Raw genomic sequence first — 25,158 nt, 5'->3', positions numbered from 1 at the left:
GCTTCTAGAGATGCCGATCTGAAATTTTGTCATTTTCTCCCTAAGCTACTTATTTGTCGGAACCGCCGATATTGAACTCTATAGCAAATAGCTGCCATACAAAGTGACCAATCATACTCAAGTCCTAGTATGGAAACCTTTTTATTTTCATGGTGTCTTCACAAAATTAGGACAGATTTTTATCCAAGGGATGGAATCGAACCCATAAAGCATACATCTCTAAGTCCTTCTCCACTTTAAAGTCTTCCTCTGCTTTCACCGGTGGGTACTGCGTCGAACATTCTCAGAGATAGAGTGTTTTTATCTGTTTGGACGACATGACCTAACCAGCGTAGCCGCTGTCTTTTAATTCGGTGAACTCTGTCATTGTCTTCGTATACATATCTCGTACAGCTCATCGTTCCATTTAATGCGATATTCGCCGTTGCCAATGCGCAAAGGGCCATAAATCTTCCGAAGAACCTTTCTCTCGAACATTCGTAACGTCGACTCATCAGATATTGTCATCGTCCATGCCTCCATATCATAAAGCAGGACAGGAATAATGAGTGACTAATAGAGTTTGGTTTTTGTTCGTCGAGAGAGGACTTTATTTCTCAATTGCCTACTCAGTCCGAAGTAGTACCTGTTCGCAAGAGTTATTCTGGGTTCGATTTCGAGGCTGACATTGTTCTTGGGGTTAATACTGGTTCCGAGACAGACGAAGAGCCCACAAACCACTTTTTTCCTCTTCTTATTTGCAATAAAATAAATTTTTCTCTAAATTTGCTGAAAACTAACATTACTTTTGTCTATTTTTGTTTCAATTCCAGAGTCCTTGGCGCAAGAAATCGAATTGGAGCGCAAATCGCGCGCTGCCAATGCCGAACGTGATGTGAAGAGTCCATTAACTGAGCGCCCACCAGCGTACTATAAGAATTCGATGCTCTTCGGCGGTGCAAACTAAAGAGTAAACTGAAATACTTGAAGGTTGTACAACAAAGTGAGTATTTCAAAGACGATGCAAGGGGGAATACATACATACATATGCATATGTATAGGTGATTTACCGACGGTCCCTGCGTTATTTCGTGCATAATACAAAGCAGTGAAAATCACAAGTAGCGAGCGGGTATTATAAAAATTGTTAAGGATGAGAGAATATTAGTTATATTGCAGTAATGATCTCAAGGTGTAAACGCGAAAATAATAAAAATGGGAGGAGAGCGCGTTTGGAGCAAAATTGTAGCAGCACAATACCAAGAAACCTATGGAAAAGCAAGAAAAATAGCAGTAAAACGCAACTGCTTTGGAAATTTCGTAGCAGTAATTAGTATACGACAGAGAGAGCGCAACCGAAAGTGCGTAGAAATAATGAAAAAATATTTGTGAATAATAAAAAATATAGGAATTTTAAAAAGCATTTACGAGTAGAGCAAATAGCAGTACTTACTAAACTAGTTACCAGTGGAACATATGCGAGCGAGGAAATACATATATATAGTAGTGTATATAGACAAAAGCCAATAGGTGGCAACTTTTTTTTTTAATATGTTGATATTTATTTGTAAATTTGCGAAAATTAATTTAAGAAAAGCTTAGCGAATTCTTTCTGCGGTTTATAAATACTTAACTAAGTACTACTTGAAAATGCGCAAGTAAAGGAAAAATACTTGAAAGTAACTAGTAGCCATAGATATATTAGTGCTTATATTTACATATGTATGTATGTATATCACTATGTATTTGCATATGTAGTACATAGAGTATGTTTATTTAGACGTTTTTGAAAAGCGTGCTAAATTAAGATTAATGTTCACACACACGTACACACATACATGTATAAGCCTACATATGTATGTATGTATATTTAATTAGATAATTAGTTGTCTAAGCCAGTGAGAACAGCTTTTTCATAGAGAAGTAGTAGGTTAAATTTAAAAAAATTAAGGTAAACATAAAAATTATGGGTTCACGTTACATACATATATACTTACATACACACATACAAAGCATATGGAGCATAAATGCTGCTTCATGCAAGCAACCAGCGCTAATTAAGAAAGCTTCCTTAAATCTAATGGCTTTTATGTAGTTTAAACTGTTAGTTGCGTAAGCCAGTTAGACATATGTAGCTGTAGGTAAGCTTATGTGCTTCTACATACATACATACATATACCAATAACTATTGTAAGTAGTTCAGTAATTGTTTAAAACTAAAATGCTGCTTCAGAACCAAAATATTTGTAAATATGAATAATTTAAAAGCTGAAACTTATTTGAAAATGACTTTTTTCGCGTTAAACTTATTATTATCAACTTACTACAAGGCAAAAGAGCAAAGTTGAATGTGTGGGGAGTTGCTATACATGCAAATAAACAAAGTTAAAAATGCATTTGGCGAAAACTTTTCAAAAAATTCGAAAAATTTAAAAATGTCAATTTAAATTTTTATTTTTTTTAATGTTTCTAAATTTTAATATTTTTTTTTATAAATTATTTTTTTTTTATGAATTATTTTTTTTTTATTATTTACAAATATTTTTTTTCCTCTATAAACTTTTATACATATTTAAATAATTTTTATTCTTTAATTTTTTTTAATTTTTTTGATAATTTCAAATTCAAAATAAAATTTTTTCTAAATTTCGCAGAACAAAAATGTATTTTAAAACATTTAAATTTTTATTTTTTTTAATTATTATAAATTTTAATGATTTTTTTTTATGATTTATAAATTATTTTTTTATTTATAATTATTTTTTTTCGTTTATAAACTTTTATACATATTTAAATAATTTTTATTATTTAATTTTTTTAACTTTTTATAATTTCAAACTTAAAATAAAATTGTTTCTAATTTTACAGAACTAAAATGTATTTTAATAAGCATTTGGACCAAAGTTTCAAAAAAGTTTAAGAATCTTAATTTAAAATTTTTTTTAATTCCAATTACTTTTTATACGATTTATAAATAATTAAATTTTTTCATAATATCAAAAAATTTTGAGAAATTGAAAAATCTCAATTTAAATTTAAACTTTTTTGTTTTCATTTATTAAACACTTTTTTATGATTTTAAATAATAGTTTTTTTTATTATTTATAAAATTTTATATTTAAATATTTTTTTATTTTTTTTTTTAATTATTCCAAATTAAAAATATCTGGCACCCTAGGAATAATATTTTTGAATTCACATATCATTTCCAAATTTCACACGGTCTTTAGAAATTGGCGTGAAGTGCAGTAGGCATGCTAAAGGTAAAAAAATATACATATAAATTTGAAAACCTTAATTTAAATAAAAATTTTTTTATACAATTTTTTAAATTCTAATTAAAGTTTCTTTAGATTTATAAATTTTTTATTAATGTTTTTTTTATTTATAAACTTTTATAAAAAAATATTTTTTTATTTTATAATTTGTTTATATTTTTTATAGTTTTTTTTTAATATATATGTACTTACATATATACAAATATTAATATTTTTTTGATAATTCCAAATTAAAAAATATCTGGCAATCTAAGATTAATAATTTTCAATACACATATTATATCCAAATTTTGCAGAGTTTGTTCAAATTCCTGAATGTCAGAAAAATTGCTAAATTTGAAAATCTTAATTTAAATAAATTTTTTTATTTAATTTTTTAAATTCTATTTAAATTTTGTATGATTCATTAAAAAATATGTTTTTTTTTTTAATTTTTTATACATATATTTTTTGTATATTTTTTTTTTTTTAATTTATTAACATTTTTATATTTTAAATTTTTAAATTTTTTTTTGGTAATTTAAATTTTTTTTTTAAATTTTTATTAATTTTTTTAAAGGTATTTTTATAATGTTTCTGATTGCGTAATTTATTTCTAAACTTTTTTTTATGATTTATAAGAACATTTTTTTCATAATTTATAAACTTTTTTTATTAACTTTTTATATAAATATTTTTTTCTATTCTTTTACCAAAATAATACCATGGTAAAAAGTCTAAAATTGCTTAAAAAATGTGGAATTACCGAAAAATTTGTTGGCTAAAATTTCTAAATTTACTGATTACAAAAATATTATTTACACCAACAGTTTCTATGTAAATACATATGTCGAAAAGCAGCTCCCAGTTACGAAGCCACATTTGCTTGCGAAAAATTTTATACATTTTAATTACCAAATATAGTTTCAAACTATATTAAAAGAAATTCAAAAAACTAAAAAAAATTAAGGAAATTAAAAAAATAATTTATAAAATTAGAAATTAAAAAAAATTAAAAAATTAATAAAATTAAAAAATAAATAAATAAAAGTTGAAAAATTTAACTAACGCTTGTGTAAGTAACAGTATTTAATGAAAATAATACATAAATTTATTATAAACAAATATGCAAGTAACTGAAAAAATCTTAAATTAATTTCGAAAAATATATTTCCATAAAAAATATTGAAAAATTAGACACGTTAAGCGCATTAAAATATTTGAGTAAAACAAAGTTAGTTATTAATTAAATTATATAAATAGCTATGTACTTAGTAAGCGTTTAAGTGAGAAAATGGCAAGAAATAATTAACAGCAAACTGATTGCATTCACAATAATTAAATACAATTAAAGATCATAAAATATTGCATAAATAGCAACATCAGTACACACATACAAACACACACACACAAAATGCAGCTTGATGCATTGCAGCAATTAATAACTATAAATAAATACCTTAAAACATTCAGTAAATTACATAAATACATAGCTTACTTACAAACATACATATATAAACTATACATACATATAAACATACATAGTTACCCATTTGATTGCTTCGCATTGAAATGCAAAATAAATTAAAAAAAAAAAACAAAAAAAGAAAATGCAAATAAATCGAACACAAAAAATATTAAACTATTATTAAACAATGCTACAGTAAAAATAAATTATTATTACTATTATTAAAATAAAAAATAAATAAACATGGTTTTATTTCGTATTGAAAGTATTTTATATATACATGTATATAGTGTCGCAAAGAAATTGTGGGCGGTAAGTTTTCTTGAAAGTCCGTATGGAATACTACTATGGGCAAAAAATAGTAAGACTTCTTCAAAATCTACATCGTCCCCCTCAAAGTATCTCCCTTGGCTCCAATACACTTGTGATCCTCATCCTTTAATTAAGACCATAAACTAGTTATTGGACGAAGGAAAAAACAAAAAAGTGATAATTATAATTATTTGTTAATTTTGGTAAAGATTATCGATGTTTTTTTGACAGAAAACTCCTTCGTTCAACAAATTGTAAAAAAATGCGTTCCCGGTTTTAAGGGTGTATTCTACTCTAGATTTTTGAAAAATTCGATTTTTTTCATATATTTAAAGTTTAGACCCTCGAAAGGATTTTTAAAAATTAAAATTATTTTAAGAGCTACAGTTACTTTAGTGACGCAGTACCTAGCCCGGTTCGGCCGAATCGAATTTTTTAAACGCGTTTTTCTCGAAACTACTTTTTTTCACACGGTACCGGCATTATCTCAAGTTCTATACAACCGATTTACTTGAAATTTTGTGTGAACCTTCTTTAATCGTTTATCGTTCCTATAAGCATCGTGTCAAAATTTTTGTTTTTAATATTTAAAAAAAATTCAGGAATTTAAAAAAAAAAAAACGTAAAAAATGATTTTTATTTTCAGGCAGTCGCCATTTTTCAAAAAAAAATGTTTCGTGTTCCCTGAGATAGGGACTATAACAGCATCCTTACTGATTAAGAATTTCTTTTGATTTTTTTTCAGACCATCAGGAGAGTCAGGATCAATGTCACCAGGATGCGCCATTTTTTTACACCTGTCTCTCCCCCCCTCAAATTATTTTAATTTTTAATATTTTTTTGTAGAATTTTTTTTCTGTATTCTTAAGATATCACTAAAACCACCATAAAAAATGGATAGTAAAAATCTTAATTGCCTTTTTTTACGACACTTTAAAAATTACCTGAAATTCATGCTTCTAGAGTAGAATACCCCTTAAGGGGCTATATACAGTTAGAATTTTCAAAAATTGATTTTTTTTAATTTTATTTTCTTAAAGTATATATATTTAAGAATACACACAGAAAACTTCATATCCTTCCGGTGAATATTTTCGAAGTTACGCGCAAATTTGAGTATTGGAGTCGATTTTTAAATAATACTGAAGCTTTCCAACTCTCAAAGTTTCACGGACAAAAAGGCTTTTAACGAATGGTTTTAAATTAGACCCACTTCTACTAAATAGAAAAAAATTTAAAATTGTTAATGTATGTATGTATATGAAATTAGATTTTATGGGAAAATTTTCTAACCAACTCTCAATATTTATTGCTAAGACGCAAAATATAAAATAAGGTTATCAATGGAACAGTCTCTGATATTAAAAATATGATGGAAAAATATAATATCCTATCTAATGTGGCCAAATAGTACTTAAATATTTAACTAATTTTTAAATCGCCACAGTCAGAATCAATCAAAACTGGTTGGTTGTTGTAATAAGAAAGAGCAAAAAATCATTCCCTAACTTTCTAATAGGCGAACATAATAAGCAGTATGTGACTATAATCTAAGTATTTTGCAATTCCTTTGCATATAACTACCTTATAGGTATAATCGGCAAGGAAAATTGCAATAACAAGCTTTCGTTTCATGTCTCTACCCATTCCTATGTAATATGATAATATTGTTGCTAGGAAATATGTGACATTTCATGTCTGAACGCCTGGTAGTTCTCATGATTTTAACATTTAAGTTTTTCATTTTTCTCTTGAAGGAAAAAAACGTAAGCCAGATTTTATTACTAAAACCCCCCAGAAGCTTGAGCAATTTACTTCGAAAAACAGCTTAAATTTGCTCACAACACATCCGGCGAACAGAAAACTAAGTTGCGTACAACTGAAAAACAAATTTTGCACTGCTTTGTTTTCTTACACAAACAATTAATCGTTTCATTATGTCCACCCATTTCCCAAGTGGAATGCATTTTAATTTCGATTTTTCCACCCATTCCCCAAAAGGAATGTAAGAACTGTTATTTTGGAGCAGTGTATTTGCAATATATCTATTTATATACATACATACATTACGATCGTTTGTGATTGCGTGGCGTTGCCAGATCTTTTCAAAGAAAGAGCTAACTCTTGAGCTTTACAAGATTCTCATGCATTCATTTATGAGCGTCTGGTAATTAAGAGGCATTATGCCAGTAAAACTAACAAATCACCTTATGGGTTCTTATGGGCGCTTGGTGATTTACGCTGATTATTTATTTTACATCTTCACATATATTTCTATAAAATTATCCTTCAGCCCATTTATGCGCTCCTAATATAATTTCAGTATTTTTCAATTTTTAATTTGCCCTATTTATTATGGGGTGGGCGTCGTCATGTCATCATCCGCCCCTATAATGATGATGCAAATAAAATTGATTACAAATTTGTAACGACCCCCACAGACATACCAGGCACACAGAAAATAAAGTTAGACCACCCTGTATCAGTATTTGCATTAATTGCATAATGGTGATGAACAATAACAATAAAGTCATGTGAACTTGTAAACACAAACAATTATACGTTCCATTTACTCATCCTCATGCTCATCCTTTTGGTATATGCATTATGCAGTTATTTGTCGCAGTGTTGTTGCAGGAGTCAGTGATTATATGTAGATCATATGCATAACAACAAAGTCCTGCTAGCGAAATGACAAACAATCACCGCTTGGGTTTTTATGTGCGCTTGGTGATTCACGCTGTTTAAAAGTTACTTTTTGGAGTCGTCGTTTAAATAAATAATTTTTTTTTTGAAAAAATAATAAAAATTTATTTGAAAATTTTATGAGAGTAGGTTCTCCACTACCAGGCGAACAGCAAAGGCGCATAGAAAATTAAGTTACACCACCCTATGATCAGGATTTACATAAGCGATCGGGTGATTTACGCACTCCTACAATAACAATTGGATCTAGCAATTTGCAAACACAAACAATTCCGCGTTCCATTTACTAAATCGTATCCTTTCAACATAGATGAGAAATCTACGGTAGTTTTTCACAGTGTTGTTGCAGCAGCCTGGGATCATATAAGAATATGAGGATCGTATGCATAACAACAAAGTACTGCTAGAGAATTGGCAAACAAAACACCTTTTGGGTTCTTATGGGCGCTTGGTGATTCACGCTTATTTTGTACAAATTAGGCTATTTTTTGAAGGGAGGTCGTCACAAAAAAAAAATAAATTTTTGCAAAAATTTTCAAGAACAAACGATTCTCAACTACCAGGTGAACAGCAAAGTAAATCATGTAACAGAGAACTACAGCATCAACGTGTCGATCTTCGTATTTTTTATTTCGCGGAAATCTAGCAACAAACACCTGTTTCATTTTCCAGCATTTTCATATATGTTTGTATATTTCTGGAGTACTAATCGTTCATATTCATATATATTTCTAGAAAAGTATCCCTCAGCCCATTTATGTGCTCCTAATATAATTCCAGTATTTTTCAAATTTTTAACCTGTCCGTGGTTATTTATTATTAGGGTGGATCGCCCTTTATGAGGCAATTACAAAATTTATTCTAAATTTGCATAAGACTCCACACTGCGATACCGGGCGCGTAGAAAAATTAGTTAGGCCACCCTATGATTAGTATTTCTATAATGCGATCGGGTGATGAGCACACTTCTACAATAACAATTGGATCAAGGCAATTTGCAAACACAAACAATTATGCGTTCCATTTACTAAATCGTATCCTTTCAACATAGATGCGATATATACAGACCTTTTTCACTGTGTTGTTGCAGGAGTCAGCGATCATATGTGGATCAAATGTATAACAACAAAGTACTGGCAGCGAATTGGCAAACAAATCACTTTCTAGGTCCTCTTGTTCGCCTGGTTATTCACGCTGATTTAGATTTTTGACGATTTTTTTTGACGCAAAAAAAAAATAAATTTTTGCAAAAATAATAAATTTTCTACGAACAAACGATTCTCAACTACCAGGCGAACAGCAATTTAAATCATGTAACATCATGTAAATATATTTACAGCACCAACATGCCGATCGCTGTATTTTTTATTTCTAACAACAAAACACCTGTTTCGTTTTTCAGAATTTTCCTTCATAATCAGCAGTTATCAGTGTCGCCAGAGCACAAACAAACACTCGTATTGCTCATGCAGTTATTTTTACGCAGTGTTGTTGGGAGCTTTACACTAATATTCTCTAATAAAAACGTAATGTTTCATTTCCTTACCTGTCGGTACAACAATAACAAATGAGAAATATATTTGCATAAGTTTTGTTGTTATCAATTAACTCTTTGTCCTTTTCCTAAAGAAAACACAAAACAAAAACACTCGTTACACGAAGGCGCTTCGCTGCTTTAATGCGAAGTTGTGTTTTACTGATATATAAACATTACATATGAAGAGAGAGCACCAAACACATATTCTCTTACCTTGTTGCGAAAGCTTAAATACGTATGTATTTGGTATGGGAGCATGTTCGCGGTCTCTTTTTGCTACTTACGCCTTGAGAAAAAGCAATAAATACTTTTAAAATTATGTTTAGACCATATTTAAAAAATAATAATAATGAAAAAAGTGTTTTTTTTTTAAATTTTTTTATACATTGTTTATTATTGTTTTTAATTTTTTATGAGTTTATTTAAAAAAAGAAAAAATATTTTTTTTATAATTTTTTTAATATTTTCAATTATATTAAAAATTTTTTCGTATAAAAATAGCACAAGAAAAACGTCACTTGTATTTTTGACACCGTTCAGGATCTGTAGATTCCAAAATCTGTGGTACATGGTACGGTGCTTTCATAACAAAATACTTCATAGAACATCAAGAATTCACCCATCTCTTTGTACCTGTAATAGTAAAATAAATATAAAATTAAAAAGAAATAATTAGAAAATTTAAATTTAAATTGAAAATTTTATATATTTGAAATTATTATAATATTTTTCAAAAATATTATTTGAAAGAAATCCAATTATTATAATTTTTGGTATTTAGTTTTTAACCTTTATCAACCTATGAATAAATGAAACTTCTTAAAGATATATTAAAAGACAAAATCTTAAAAAAAAAAGTGTTTATGTTTGTGACAAAGGAAAAATAAAATATTATTGATAAGGTTAGATATATAGATAGAGATAGATAGTATTATAGTTACTGAATAGATAAAACAAATAAAATAGATATGAGTAGTGGAAATATAAGCAGAATTATTTAAGAATTGTCGGTCTTCATAGCTGGAATTAACTTTAAATATTTTGAAAAATCCTGGAAATGGCAGATGTCGATCTGAAATTTTGAACGCTACTTTTTCTTCCCAAGAAGCTGCGCATTTGTCGGTTTAACCAATATTGGACTGCCATAGCATATACCTGTCATACAAACTGACCGATCGGAATCAAGTGCTTCTATGGAAAGCAATTTCATCTGACCAATTATGTTTACCAAATTTGGCATGATACTAACCGATCCAAATCATGTTCTTGTAAGGAATATTTTGTCTTTAAGAACGGCATTATTGCTTCGATGCAACCGAAGTTAACGCTTTTTCTAGTTTTTTTTATTTAGAGCATGGATTTCTTACGAATACATAACAAAATACTTTCATGTTCGATCAGTAATAGTTATAAAACATATCAGAAATAATGGTATGACTATATGCAAAAATATTACTAAACGAAAGGGAAAGTAAAACGAAGAAAATATGTATATCTGAAGAAAAGACATTTATTGAAATTTTTTAACAAACGGTTAGTTTTGTGTTCGGATGAAACCTCTGTTTTATAATATACGTAGGTTAATATATACATAGGAAGTTTTGGTAATAAGAGAAAGAAAATTCTGGTTCGAAGGCTCTGTGGGCAAATAATAGTAAGACTTTTGAATTTAAATTTCATGCGAAAATCCATTCAACGGAATATTTTTTTTTCTAGGTTGGTATGACTGTCAGTGATATCTGTGCCAAATGTTACATCAAAATAACCATTATTGTTAAATATACCCTCATCTTTCTGAAAGTGCATTCGGCGATTTTTACAATAACTGAACTTTTTCAACAGAAAAGTTGCATTACATTTGTGTGCGGAATCAAATTTCTGATGTCGAAGAGTTTAGAATGTTGGAAAAGGCCTTCAATGATAATTATTCGTCGCGAGCAAGTGTTTTTGATTGGTACAAATTATTCAAAGAGGGTTAAAAACATGTTGACGGCGAAGCACGTCCAAGACAGCCATCAACTGATGATCAACCCGTCAATAAAATAAAATTGGTGATTGCGAATGGACGATTAACAACCGAAATCTTACTGGCATCGCTGTAGTATCAGAAGGATCAGTGAAAACCATTTTAAAAGGTATTTGGGCCTAAGACAAGTGAAAGCACGATTACTTCCAAAATCCATTGATTTTTTTTGAAAAACAATGTCGCTGTGAAATAATGCTTTCCGACAACCAGGATATAATGAAATCTATTATTACTGACGTTAAGTCTTGGATCTATGCTTACGACCCGGAAACAGTCGATCAATCGGCCAAATTCGTGGCAAAGGTGAGCCAAAGCTGAAAAACCACAGATCAAAAATCAATGTTATCGAGACGTGACGCACTCCGTATTCTTTCCGACCGACCAAACTGTCAACAAGAAATACTATTTGAATGTAATGCGTCGTTTGCGCGAACTATTCATGAAAAGAACTAGGAGTTATGGGCCCACATCTCCTGGTTTTTACACCACGGCAATGCACCGTCGCATACTGCATTGATTTTTTGTGAGTTTTTTACAAAATTTTCAACCAAAATCATGCCTCAACCATCGTATTCGCCTTATCTAGCTCTGTGTGACTTCTGGACCGCTTCAGAGAAAGCGCTTTGAGTCAAATGAAGCCATTAAACATGAATCGTTACGCGCATTCAAGGCTATTTCGGAAATTGACTTTAATGATGCATAGGTATTTCTCAGGTATTGATCGAAGGAATAAGACTATTGATAAAAATTTCGATTTTTAAGCCTCAAGGCTAAGTGCTAAGTGTATATTATTTCCCCAAAGTCACTTTCGTTTTGAGACCGCCAAAATGTTGCCTCAAATTCAAGTCTTCCGTTCAAATAAAGTACTATACCTACATACTTAAGTAGTTCGCAGCTTTCCATATATTATACATACTTATGTATACATTTATTCAAAAACAACAATACAATATTTGCATATACATAAGTATATACATATATACATATTTTTATATACTCATTCGTATATAAATACCGTTTAATATACATACATAGTATATACATAGAAATATTCAAATATGTGTATAAACGCCTTTAAGCTATGCCCACCTTCTATCGCCCGTAATCGCTGTCTGGTTCCCATCAACTAATCAAAACACCGAGACAGCAACCAAACATTAGACCAAATAAATCTGCTGATGCAAATCCATCAAAACAACAAAAATCTCAAAGCAAAGTGGCTAAAGTCAGCAGAAGAACATCTTCAGTTTGATTGGCTTGAGTGATTTATGTGTCGCCTGTCTGATGAATAGGTACGACGAAACGCAGCGGCGGCGAGCAGCGGCCGATAAACAAGTATCACAAGATAACCAAGCGAACATATCCACATACTATATAGTACATATGTTAATATGTATGTACATATATAAGTGAAATATATGTACGACTCAGTGAGCGTTTCTTTCGCACAAGCCAAATGTTTGGTCGCAGACAGACGTGTTTTTGGCAATGAAACGTTTTCGAAAAATATTGTGATTATGATTATTGGAAAATTATATTTAATTCACAGTTAAACGAACACGTACGAAGCGAAGCGTTCAATCGATACATACCCACATACCCAATACTCAATAAACGATCAACGCAGACTACTTTCATATGCAGTTATTCGCATGTGAGCGGCGCAAAGCGAACCCATCGAAATTGGGATAAAACGGCACTTAGAGACTTAGCTTATAAAATAAAAGCATTGAATTGCAAAAGCGGAATAACAATGAAGAGTCGCAATCGAAAGGGTCCGATTTATTTATGAAAACCACTTCGCCCTTCGCTTTGCTGTCCTGATCTTGTTTGTGCGGTGCGAGTGACTTGAAAGTTTGCTGCGCGGCATCGTTCGAAAATGACCCCAATTATCGATTTAACTTTATTATTGGTTTTGAAATGTGGCGTTCGTTAGTTGGTGCAAAAGCAATACAGAACGTTTATCTCATTGTCTCTCGTACGTGGTATTCATATGTATGTGTGTATGTATGAATTTCTGCAGCTTTGGGAATAAAATAAATGTTCATATGTAAAGACACTTAAATAATTTCCCTACAAATATTCATATGTATCTGATGCCATATGTCCCAGTGGTAAATTAGTTTGTCTTCGGGATCCATTTCGAGATTCCTTAATTTTTTAAGGAAAAAACACCGAAACATCAGATTTATTGGGAAATGTTTATTATCATTCGAACGAACATTCTTTGGCATTTATTTTTGGATGTTATCATTTCAATATGTTGGCCGCGGATACGTCTCACATGGTCCATTCGTTGAGTTCAATCTTGTTGGCCAATCGACCGCCCCAGAACGTGAAGTTTTCTGCTCACAAAAGTGTTTTCTCAATAAATCCATTGATTGATGCGATGTGTAGGAAGTGGCGCCGTCTTGTTGAAATCAAATGTCATCGAGATCACGAGCTTCAATTTCAGGCATCAAATAATCGGTTATCATGGTGCGATATCGGTCGCCATTGAGGATTACGTTCGAACCGATGATCCTACCGGCCCACAAACCACACCAAACCGTGTTTTTTCTTGATAAAATGGCAGCTCTTCATCACAAATGACGGAATTTTGCTTGATTAGATACGCATCGAGCCAGAAATTAGCCTCATCGTTGAACAAAATTTGGATTGAAAACGTCTGATTTTGTTGGAGCTTTTTAAAGGCCCATAGAGTTAAGTCGTTCCAGTTGTTGCGAACGGCGCTGAATCGACTCTTCACGATCTTTGTATACACTCTTAGCTGCGGCTGTTATATTTTCACTGCCTGCTAGACTATTCGGTCAAATACAAAAAATTCCTTACAAGACTTGATTTGGATCGTTCAGTTTTTGTTAAAAATTTTAAACGGAAAGGAGGAGGTGGAACTATTAAAATTAAATTTTATGGAAGGAAATGGATACAAATGAATTCTTTGCTCATCGATAGTCACAACTTTTTCGCATCTTTATGGCAAAGCTCGAATATCATTACGGTAAAACTGTTCATCTTATGATCTTATCCAAGAGTCAAGTCATTTTTCGATGTCGTCTTGTGAGCGGAATACTTCTAAGCCAGACCATAAGCCATCAAGTGGAACAAATAACAGTCGGACGATGCAATATCTGAACCCATTTAAGCGTTTCCAGGTTGGCTTTCAGGGGTTGGCAACATGCCATGCAGCAGAATCACGTTTTGGTGCCGCCCCTGGTATTGATGTCGGTTTTCGCTCGGTGGTCATTACTCCCAGCACATCTCGCTTTGAAATGTCTTGGTAGGTGACACACAATGTGGAAGCAAGCTCTTCTTGCAATTGACATGGATCCTCATCGAGTAGCGTCTAAAATTCACCGCCTTTGCAGTTTCGATCGCTTCAGTTTCGACTTTATTCTCCGGATCTGACCATTAGAAACTTTACCCGTCCCTAGATCTCAGGTAGAAACTTTCGCAAATATTAATCCGAGTTAAATGAATTTGATCCATAACTAACTAGTTTTTAACCGGTTTCTTTGTGTGACCACACCAATTCGTTTTCACCACTGACATATAATATCTACTTCAAACACAAAATTTCTTATTTCTACTTAAGAGCACCACTTTCTTGCCGAAATTAAAAGGAATGCTTATGATTATGGGTTTATGGCGCTGATATGCGGCTTGTGTTCTGTTATTGGTGTGTGGGTCCACACTTTTTTCGAAAGTTGTGCAGCAAACGGCATTAGATTACAGGTTATAAGCAGTCAATCGTATTTAATTCTAGTTAATTTCTGTGTGAATTGTTTCGAAACGTTTAACTGATTGACGGTTACCATTGTTATGGTGACCATATGAGCAGAAATTTTGCGAATATCTACACATAAGTACAGCTGTACAAGTAGATACATATGAATACATGAGTATGCGCTCGCGAAATAACTGTTGTTAAAACATAAATCAAACAATTATCGAAAGAAGCACCGTAATTTGGCTCTGAGAGTATTCATGAAAATTTTCGTAGAATATGGGTCATGTGATTGGGTAACTGTGTACGTACATATGGTGGAAGATTTGGTCCGCGGTATATTTGGTTTCAAGTTTGGATAATTCAGAGGTGTCTGATATAAATAGTAGAATATTTTCGTTGTCGTCAAAAATTCAGGTTTATTCACCAAAGATGTGTCAATTTCGTTCAAAATATGTGAAAGACGGTTTTAACTAATAATTATAACTTGAGTCAACAAAAACTCGAATCAGATATGTACATATGTAATAATTCTAACGGGTGATTTTTTTAGATATGCTAAAAAAGGGTTTGCCATTAAAAATATTCCAGTGATGTTAAATCGCATGATCTTGGAGGTTATTTACGACGCGAGATGTGTGCTTTGTTTACTGTGTGGCAGCGTCCACTTATGGAAAGCAAAGGTCTTCCACATCAATATCCTAAAATTCCGGCACAAAAAAGTCATAAAAGATGACTTTTTGCGTTCTCCATAGGCTCTAACATTATGGTCGGCTTCATTTTTGAAGAGCACACCAAATAATGACTTTTCGAGGATGTAACGGTATGTGAATAATGGCTTGTGAATTATAATCCCTCAGAATGTGACCATTTTGTTTATTAACGTACACATTTAATCAAATGTGAGCTTCATCGTTGAAACAATTTCTTGTTTAAATCGGAATCGGTGACCATTTCGTTTTGGCTCATTCAGCGAAATTTGTTGTGGAGTAGGTATCTGAGTAAAAATCAAATAACAGTTGTCAAAAAGATCAACTGCGAAAAAAATATTGCCTCTTTGAAAACCGCAATTCTGAAAAAATTTGCGCCCTAAACCGTAGAGTGGTTCTAAAATACAGATAGATTAAGGGAAAAGAGGTTAAAAGAGTGAGTCAAACAAATGAGAGAAGTCAGCTTAACGAAACAAGTTATGCTGAAAATTACTGACACCTACAAGATATGAACCCATTATTTTCTGCAATTTGTCGATTCTTTGACATGGAGTCTGAAACTCCAGAGCATCTGTTTCTAATGTTCTGTTGGGAAAGACTGAGGAAGACAATAGGCCACAGGTGAGAGTGCATTCCTCAATAAATTTCTATTATATTCTATGGATAGAAACACTATGTTAAGAAAACAATGGTATCAATCAATTTTGACTAAAATTGATGAAGCAAACGCAGGACCGAAGTCTCTATAATGTGGAGATCAAACGCAATTGCTCAATTGATTACTTTCCGAAGTTTGGTATACCGAAAAGAGGGTTTGCATAGTGCAGCGGTATCATGCTTTCAGTTCGTCATTTCCGCCCAAAGCGAATACAGACGGGATTTTGGCGGCACTACACAAATTAGATGGACCATTATGAAGTTGGCAAACATGTTTGCCGAATCTGAAAGAAGAATCGCAAGAAGACCGTGCCATCGAGATAACTTGATAAAATGATATTTATGTCTAATGAGGCCCATTTTGATCTAAACGGAAATGTAAAAAAGCAAAATTGCCGTATATGGAGTGAAAAAAATTTAGAAATAATCCATGAGACGGAACTTCACTCAGAACGAGTCACTGTGTGGTGCGCAGTTTCATCAAGGTATATTGTCGGGCTATGTTTATTTGAAGAAAACGGTGTAAAAGTAACTTTAAATAGACACCATTATTTAAAATGTTGTATACATAAGTTTTTTTACACAGAATTATGCCGAAGACGTATCCCCTTCAATAGCGTTTGGTTCCAGCAAAATGGAGACCGGTTATTGCGGGGCTCCAACAAAAATTTTAAAACAAATTATTAAAAAATTTCGTAATACCAAAAACATAAATTTCTAATCCCGATATCCGGAAAATTTCAATATGATTACAAATCGGTATGATTTGTATTTTAAATTCTTTGTTTCTTGGAATTTAAGTTCTTAATATCTTTCATCGTGACATTCGCAGAATCTTAGCCATACCGAATTATGATAAATGCTTTTCGAAGATTTATGTGAAAATAAAATTTTGATATTCTGAAACGAAAAACAAAAAAAAAAATCGGGATCCCGATAGTACTTTTGGAAATCCCGGAAATAACTGCATTCACTTATTACACCCAACACTTTAATTTAATGAGAAAAATAAATTTCGTTGTCACGAAGCAAAATTAAAACAAATATTTCGGGATCCCGATAGTAACTTTTTCAAATCCCGAAATCAACCGCGTTCTGAAAGTATAATGAACCAATTGCATAAATTTTAAGTAAATATTAAATTTCGGTATTTCAATGCGAAATCAAAAGAAAGTGCTTTCTTCAAATTTCGAAATCGACGGGATTTATAAGGTGTTAAGATTTGATTAAAACTTTTTACGGTTTGTTTTTGTGGCACGATTTGTAAAGTGTTTTCCATATTTTAGAAGAATGGTCTTACTATATTTTTTTTCTCATAGGGTAAATATCCCTAAGTGACTTATGCCAAATCTACAGTAGTGTCAAGCACACAGTTCTAACTCAAGGTAAGGGAATTTATAATTTATGAAATTAACAAATATTGGAACAGTGATCTCATGACTGTCAAAAACAGTGAGATAAAGTATGAAGAAGAAGTTCTGACAACATAAGCTTCAGTGCCTTATCGAATCTAGGGAAGGCGGAAGTAAAGACACCATAGATTATTAGGTAGTATATGTACATATGTCTATATATTTCGTAAATTCATGAAAATTCCTACATATGTAAGTAGGTGCTTGAGTGCTCATGTTCTCAAAACTGTCGAACCAATAAAACATTAATTACTCATAGTTGACTGCGTGTAATGGCGACATTAGGCCCAATGTGGCGAAGTCCCTTACGCTAACCAAACGAGATAAATCATCCAGAGCTGTTGACATGCTGCTGTCACCAACACTGCCACAATTTATGTGCATACATATGTACGAAAATGCTTACAATAAGCACTCGTACTCCACATTTAACTATAACTGCCCATCCCAACAACAACAAATAGCGTAAAAACTAAAAGCCAGCATGGAAACCAAAGCTTAGAATAGAAAAAAAGAGGATATAAGTCAGTCTAATAGTGAACTAACAAGAAATTTTACAAACAAGCCGACAATGCAATGCAATCCGAGCATGCGCCTACGAGCAGAAGCATGCAGTCGTAGCCGAGCCGAGTACGCTTGTTGCATCCACGCTGAGTTTGGTGTGTAAACAACAAAAAATCGCCAGTAAAGTTTTGCAGAAAAACGCGAAGCAAGCATTTGGCGTTGCTGGGCGATAAATCAGCAGCGGCTTTTAAATAATAAATGTAATTGAGTCGCGCGCGCGCATGCGCACAATCCGCCAGAGCCAATAGATCGCAGATTCACACACACATACTGGAACACACAGCAAAGGCATCCATCCTCGGTAAGGCCGTGTGCATATCTCACAGATAGTTTTTGCTGCAGATTTGTGTCTTCGGCTAGTTAGCTGGCCTAGTCGGCTGATCGCGTGTGGGAATGCAACGCTGCACGGCGCTCATATACTGGTATGTATGTATGTATGCAGTACGCTGGCAGCGTAGAAAACGAGAGCTTTACTTGCAGCACTTGAATATTTTTTGATAGCAAGTAAATGCTGTTATTGTTGTAGTGCGATCATACAAAACAATATCGGTATATGTGTAAACTAGCATAAAGCTATTTAGCAGCTTGCCATAAGTGCTTTAAGTACTTGAAGTGCTTGGCAAAGGGTGCGCGCATGCGCCGTGGCACCGGGATGCTGTCAACGACTGCCTGCAACTTCATGTAAGATCGCTTGCACAAACGGCAGGGCATGGCACTTAGCCGGCTGTCGCCACTTCAGTTGACGGCATTTTTACTCTTCTGTGTGTGTTTTTACTTTACTTTACTTAAACTTATTCGGTTTTTCTTCTCCTTTTCGTACATGAATTACATTTGTCGTATTTGTTGTGAGAATGTACCGTCGTCTTGCTTATATTAAGGTAGTCGTGTTTTTGCTGGAGATTTTTTGCCTGTTAAGTGCCTTCATTACTGCGTTAATGTCCTATTTTGATTGCTGTCAGAACAAATTAATTAAGTTTGTATGAGTCAGTAGACAATTACGATGGGATATAAAAAAAAATATATATGTATCCCCTTCGAATTTCACTGTTTCACTTTTAATTTTTTGAATTCAATGTAAAATGTATTTAGGTTAGGTTAGAGTAGATGGATGATCCTTCAGCATGGCGGAAGATTTGTTAAGGCAGACCAAAAGCTCCTGTAGTTGGATATTAATTATCGGCATAATTGTTCAATCTTACTGCATAAATCCCGGTCGGACAGTGTCTGGTTAGAACTCTAACTTAGACAAGAAGGACCTCGCGACTGCTGGTTTGAGGCCTAAGAGGTCTGTAAGGAACCACAAGAAGCCAACGGAGCTCCTACTCCCATTACGCAGTTATTGAGACTAAAGTACCTGTTCTAGGAAGCACAGCAGCCTTAAAATATATTGCGATACCGCTGTGACCAGGACCGAAACTAAAAAGTAGCTCGATGCTAGAGATGCGGAGTCTAAACATTCCTTCACTAATATCGGAGTACCACTCTGAAGGAGACTACACTCCGTAGCATTACGAGCAGATCTATTGCTACCTTTATGGCAGTAAAAGTTGCTTGGAAGTCGCTGCAGTGATCAGGAAGCCTAATACTTGCTGCTGGAAGTTCCCGAAGTGTTCTCCACCAACAAATGTATTTTATAAGAGGTAATTAAGTATTCCACAAGCTTATTTTGGTATTAATTGGAATATGAGTGTACTCTGTGCTATCAAATAGAAGGGAGATCCCGTAGTCTACGCTATTGAAGTTTGTTCCACAGTATTGTGTGGATTGTAAATAAACTGATTGAAGAAACCCTCGACAAATAGATCGACATCCATCACCATTTTGTCGATTTCATATCCATTTTCAAAAGCACTGACAAGTGCTGCCAAGTCCATATTTGGTAACCATGTCAAACTCAGACGGTTATGTAGAACGTCAAATTTGTAAAGCTTCTCTCCGGGCTGTTTGATATCTTTTTCAATATAATGCTGGAAAAAGTGATAGGCATCGCTAATAGGAACGGCGGTGATATTATCTACGTCATTCTGGGCAGTTATAAATTTAAAAAAGTGAAGGATTTTGTCTATTTCGGAAGATCAAGCGCAGAATTACTTATGCCAACAGATGCTACTTCCGAATTAGTAAGCATTTCCAATTGCAGAAGCTTCTCGACAAGAACAAAAATTACGCTTTATAAGTCTCCTAACACTCTCGTCCTATTATACGGCAAAGAAACATAAACGATAACGAACCGATATAAGAAAGCCCTTGGTGCAATCGAGAGAACTGTTCTCCGTAAGGCTTGGAACCGATGGCGATGAGGTACGTACAGAAGATGATGCTACAGTAAAAAGGTCTTTCAGATGTGACCTCGCAAAGCTTAAAAGCAACTGACGAAGTGCCAAAAAATTTGGGAGATGGGATTCATGGCTTATGAACTGACTTAAGAACTACGGGTTCACTTGTGGAATTATTCCTTGTAATGGGACATCTAACATAGTGACTAAAACCGACTCTGATTTTGGTCTGAGTGAAAACATTAATTCATTTAGTCATCGAGAATATAGTAAAAAAATGGGGAACTGTTTAAAATGATTTTTAAAAAACTAAGTAGAGAGTTTTGCTCGAAAATGGCATTTTTAGTTTTTGAAACAAGGAGGTGTGTCTATTTAGGATTTCTAACCAGGGGTCGTTTCGCATCACTTTTACTCAAGTGCGAACCGAAGACCCTTACGTACTTTATGGACGTTTTTGCGGAAAGATCTTGGCTTGAGGGTTCGCAAAAACCAACTCTACAAGAATATGCCTAATACGAGATCGCCAATGATCCCGACATTCACATGAAACTTACCACAGCGTAAGATACATGCCGTATAACCAACAAAACAATCAATTTATTGAAGGAACGTTTTTGTGAGCGCATTATCTCGCGTCGTAGACCTATGTAAAGGCCTCCAAGATTGTGATTAGTATCACTGTCGTGCAATGGCTTGTCTGCGCGGATATGCGTGAAACAATTGATGCCTTGGAAGAGAAAGTCGGCACGTTATTGCTGACATACGGCCACAATTAATGCAAAAGGTGCCCGAAAATTGACTTATCGGCTGGAATTTATTCGAGTCAGCCATTTTTAAGACATTCCATAAATTTATCTAAAACATTCCAAAATTTATAAGAAAGCTAAATTCTTTCCTATAATATTAAATTATATGCGTGTCACGCCTTCGTTAAAAACACATGTCTAAACAAGTAAGGAAGTGCTAGTTTCGGGTGTAACCGAACATTTTAAACTCTTGCAACTTGCAGGAATCAAAGCCAGAGAAATACCTTAAGGTGTAAAATGTCAACCAGAGAGAGAGGATCGGAATTTAAGCAAATATATATATTCATATACATGATAACTATAAATATAACTCATACACTGACCGATATATTCGGCATAAGGTTGTCATTATGTGTAGTAAGGGGCAGATTTTATCTATTAACTATTATCATGTTTTATACTAAAAGCATGTTTTATGGAGTTACGTCAGCCGGATGTTCGAAAACCCTGATATTAGTTACAAGGGGGCTAGACCAAGTTTTTGTCTAATTTTATCTATTTTCGGTAAAATGTTATGAGTAAAACACGCTCTGTAATTTTCATTGAGATATCTCATATACATTATTTTCCGATATATGTGGTATAAGGTCACACGGAAGTTCGAAAATCTTTATATTAGGTACATGGGGTCTCCGAGAAGTATTGATCCGATTAGAATCATTTTTGATTTATAGAGTAACTATTGTCAGGAAATGATTCCCTCTGAATTTCAATTGAATATTCCATACATTGTCCGATATTTTCGGTCAAAAGTCAACTAAACAGCTGTGAACAGTTTTGGTAGGATTTAGGCAATTTTTGGTCATACAATTCTATTATACTCTGCAGCAACATGTTGCAAGAGTATAAAAACATTCTTCATATACATTTTTTGGCAAATTATTTAAATTATTCTTTTTCCTCCTATGGAACCTATTTCTATTAACTCTGCAGCAACATGTTGCGATATATTCGGCATATACATTTTTTGGTAAATTATTTAAATTATTAGTCTTCCACCTATGGAGCCTATTTCAACTGTACCAATGACGTGCGTCTATTTTCGGCATATTTAAAAAATTATTAATACGAAGTCCCTCTATATTCCATTATTAATTTTTATACTCTCGCAACAATGTTGCTAACGAGAGTATTATAGTTTTGTTCACATAACGGTTGTTTGTAAGTCCTAAAACTAAAAGAGTCAGATATAGGGTTATATATACCAAAGTGATCAGGGTGACGAGTAGAGTCGAAATCCGGATGTCTGTCTGTCCGTCCGTCCGTCTGTCCGTCCGTCCGTGCAAGCTGTAACTTGAGTAAAAATTGAGATATCATGATGAAACTTGGTACACGTATTCCTTGGCTCCATAAGAAGGTTAAGTTCGAAGATGGGCAAAATCGGCCCACTGCCACGCCCACACAAAATGGCCATAAATAAAGATATTAAAGTGAAATTTGGCACAAAGGATCGCATTAGGGAGGGGCATATTTGAACGCAATTTTTTTTGGGCGTGGCCCCGCCCCCTACTAAGTTTTTTGTACATATCTCGGAAACTACTATAGCTATGTCAACCAAACTCTACAGAGTCGTTTTCTTCAGGCATTTCCATATACAGTTTAAAAATGGAAGAAATCGGATAATAACCACGCCCACCTCCCATACAAAGGTTATGTTGAAAATCACTAAAAGTGCGTTAATCGACTAACAAAAAACGTCAGAAACACTAAATTTTACGGAAGAAATGGCAGATGGAAGCTGCACCCAGGTTTTTTTTAAAAATTGAAAATGGGCGTGGCGTCGGCCACTTATGGACCAAAAACCATATCTCAGGAACTACTAGACCGATTTCAATGAAATTCGGTATATAATATTTTCTTAACACCCTGATGACATGTACGAAATATGGGTGAAATCGGTTCACAACCACGCCTTCTTCCAATATAACGCTATTTTGAATTCCATCTGATGCCTTTTCTGTATAATACGAGTATATACATTAGGAACCAATGATGATAGCGGAATAAATTTACAAAAATACGGTATTTGAAAAATATGTAAATGACGTATAATGAAATCTCGATTATCACTTTATCATGCGAGAGTACAAAATGTTCGGTCACACCCGAACTTCCTTATTAATTTTTTATATTCGGTTTCCTGCTCTCTCCACTAATCCTCATTTCATATGCTGAATTATTACGCTACAGTGATGCATTTGTGCAAGTGTGCTTGTATATATTCATATATATGTATATACATATGTACATTTATGTATTTATGTGTGAATATGGATAAAAAAATTAACTGTATAATATTTGTGTGTATTTAAAAAGGTATTTTCGTTCGCCAGCAACATATGAGCACTTGATCGTGTTTTTTGCAATATTATCCTGCATGATCCCCTCGCGAGCTGTTCGTTGTGTTGTCTTCGTAAAGGATACTTCGTTTTCAAGTTTGTGGTTTTTTGTTGTAATATATTTTTAGCAGCGTTTTTCTAATGCATTCACTCAACCAGAAAACATTGAAATCTGTGGCAACCGCGACCGTTTTGGCCTTTTGTTTCGCTTTCAATGGCCTTACAAAATCGTTCGCACACACACACGCACACATACAGAAGCATATGTGAGCACTTCACTCAACTATTTAGTGTGTTGCAATATGTTGCCGTTCGTTGTTTGTTGTGCTGTTGTTTCTTGCAAACAATGCTGCAACAACATGTGCGGATTATTACCGCAATCTGTTGTTAGCATTGTTGTTGGTGCTGCTGTTTTTGCTACGTCTGTCGCTCTGCAATAACTATGTACCATTAATATATGGAGTGGAAGTGGCAACGAAAGGATTTTTTGCTGTTTTTGCTCATTGCAGTTTTTTTGGTGAGCTAATGCGGTGTGTTATTGGTGGCTTAGTAGTCGCATGAAATTGACAATTCGCAGATTAAATGCGATTTTCTTGTACCCTTTGTGGGTACTGAGCCGTGCAACAGCTGTAGGCTCTAATTCCACTTTGATTGCAATTGAATTGTTCTTATTTGTATGCAATGGAAGTAAGGGCTTAAGCTTCTTCAAATAGCAATTTGCATAATAAGTTGCTTCTTTTAATCAATTTAGTATTTTTCTGCATTCTCACTGCATCAATTTATTATATTTTATATATCCCCGTGTCATGTCAAGGCCAAAGTTCAAAATAATATGGCGTCTGTTAAATCAAATCTTACCCCCAAAGGAATTGAAAACGGCAATTAACAGAGGTTCCTAACCTCACTTATTCCCGAAAATTTAAGCACTTTATGTTGAGGTATTATTGTGGAATCACTTGAAAAATATATGAACATCTTCTGAGTCGGTATTTTAGGTGATCTCATATACTAAACCTGTTCTTAAAGAGCTGGCAAGTTTTTTCATTTGACAGTGTTTAAATGTGTGACTAATAGAGTAGCGTGATACTTTTAAACGACCTCAACAACTCTATAGTTTTCTGATAATTTTTTTCAGAGGTTTAAATATTTTCTCGCATTAGATGCCGTCTACTTAAGCTACTCAAAGCCCAAGAAATATAACAGATCTTACAAAATGGAGGAAGCATTTGACCAAATTTACGTGGTTAGCAAGACTGAGCAATACCAAAAGCTTCGAGCCATTCGATATCAAACGAGGTTTCAGACAAGGCGACTTCCTATTGTGAGACTTCTTCAATCTACTTCTGGAGAAAATAATTCGACCTGCGGATCTAAATAGAGAG

The 25,158-nt window shown here is 33.4% G+C and overlaps 1 protein-coding gene across 3 annotated transcripts in view; it reads left to right on the top strand.

The window, feature by feature from the left end:
- Nucleotides 1-947, top strand: part of LOC126752806 (uncharacterized) — a 67,801-nt gene extending 66,854 nt beyond the window's left edge. For all 3 annotated transcript variants that reach the window (XM_050463792.1, XM_050463793.1, XM_050463791.1), the window contains exon 12: nt 813-947. In XM_050463792.1, the coding sequence (XP_050319749.1) occupies nt 813-946 (134 nt within the window). In that variant the 3' untranslated portion in view covers nt 947. The remainder of the gene's footprint in view (nt 1-812) is intronic.
- The last annotated feature ends 24,211 nt before the right edge of the window (nt 948-25,158 follow it).

Source organism: Bactrocera neohumeralis, chromosome 3 (assembly GCF_024586455.1).
Source record: "Bactrocera neohumeralis isolate Rockhampton chromosome 3, APGP_CSIRO_Bneo_wtdbg2-racon-allhic-juicebox.fasta_v2, whole genome shotgun sequence".
Taxonomy (NCBI): Eukaryota; Metazoa; Arthropoda; class Insecta; order Diptera; family Tephritidae; genus Bactrocera; species Bactrocera neohumeralis.
This window is presented reverse-complemented; position numbering and strand designations above follow the sequence as displayed.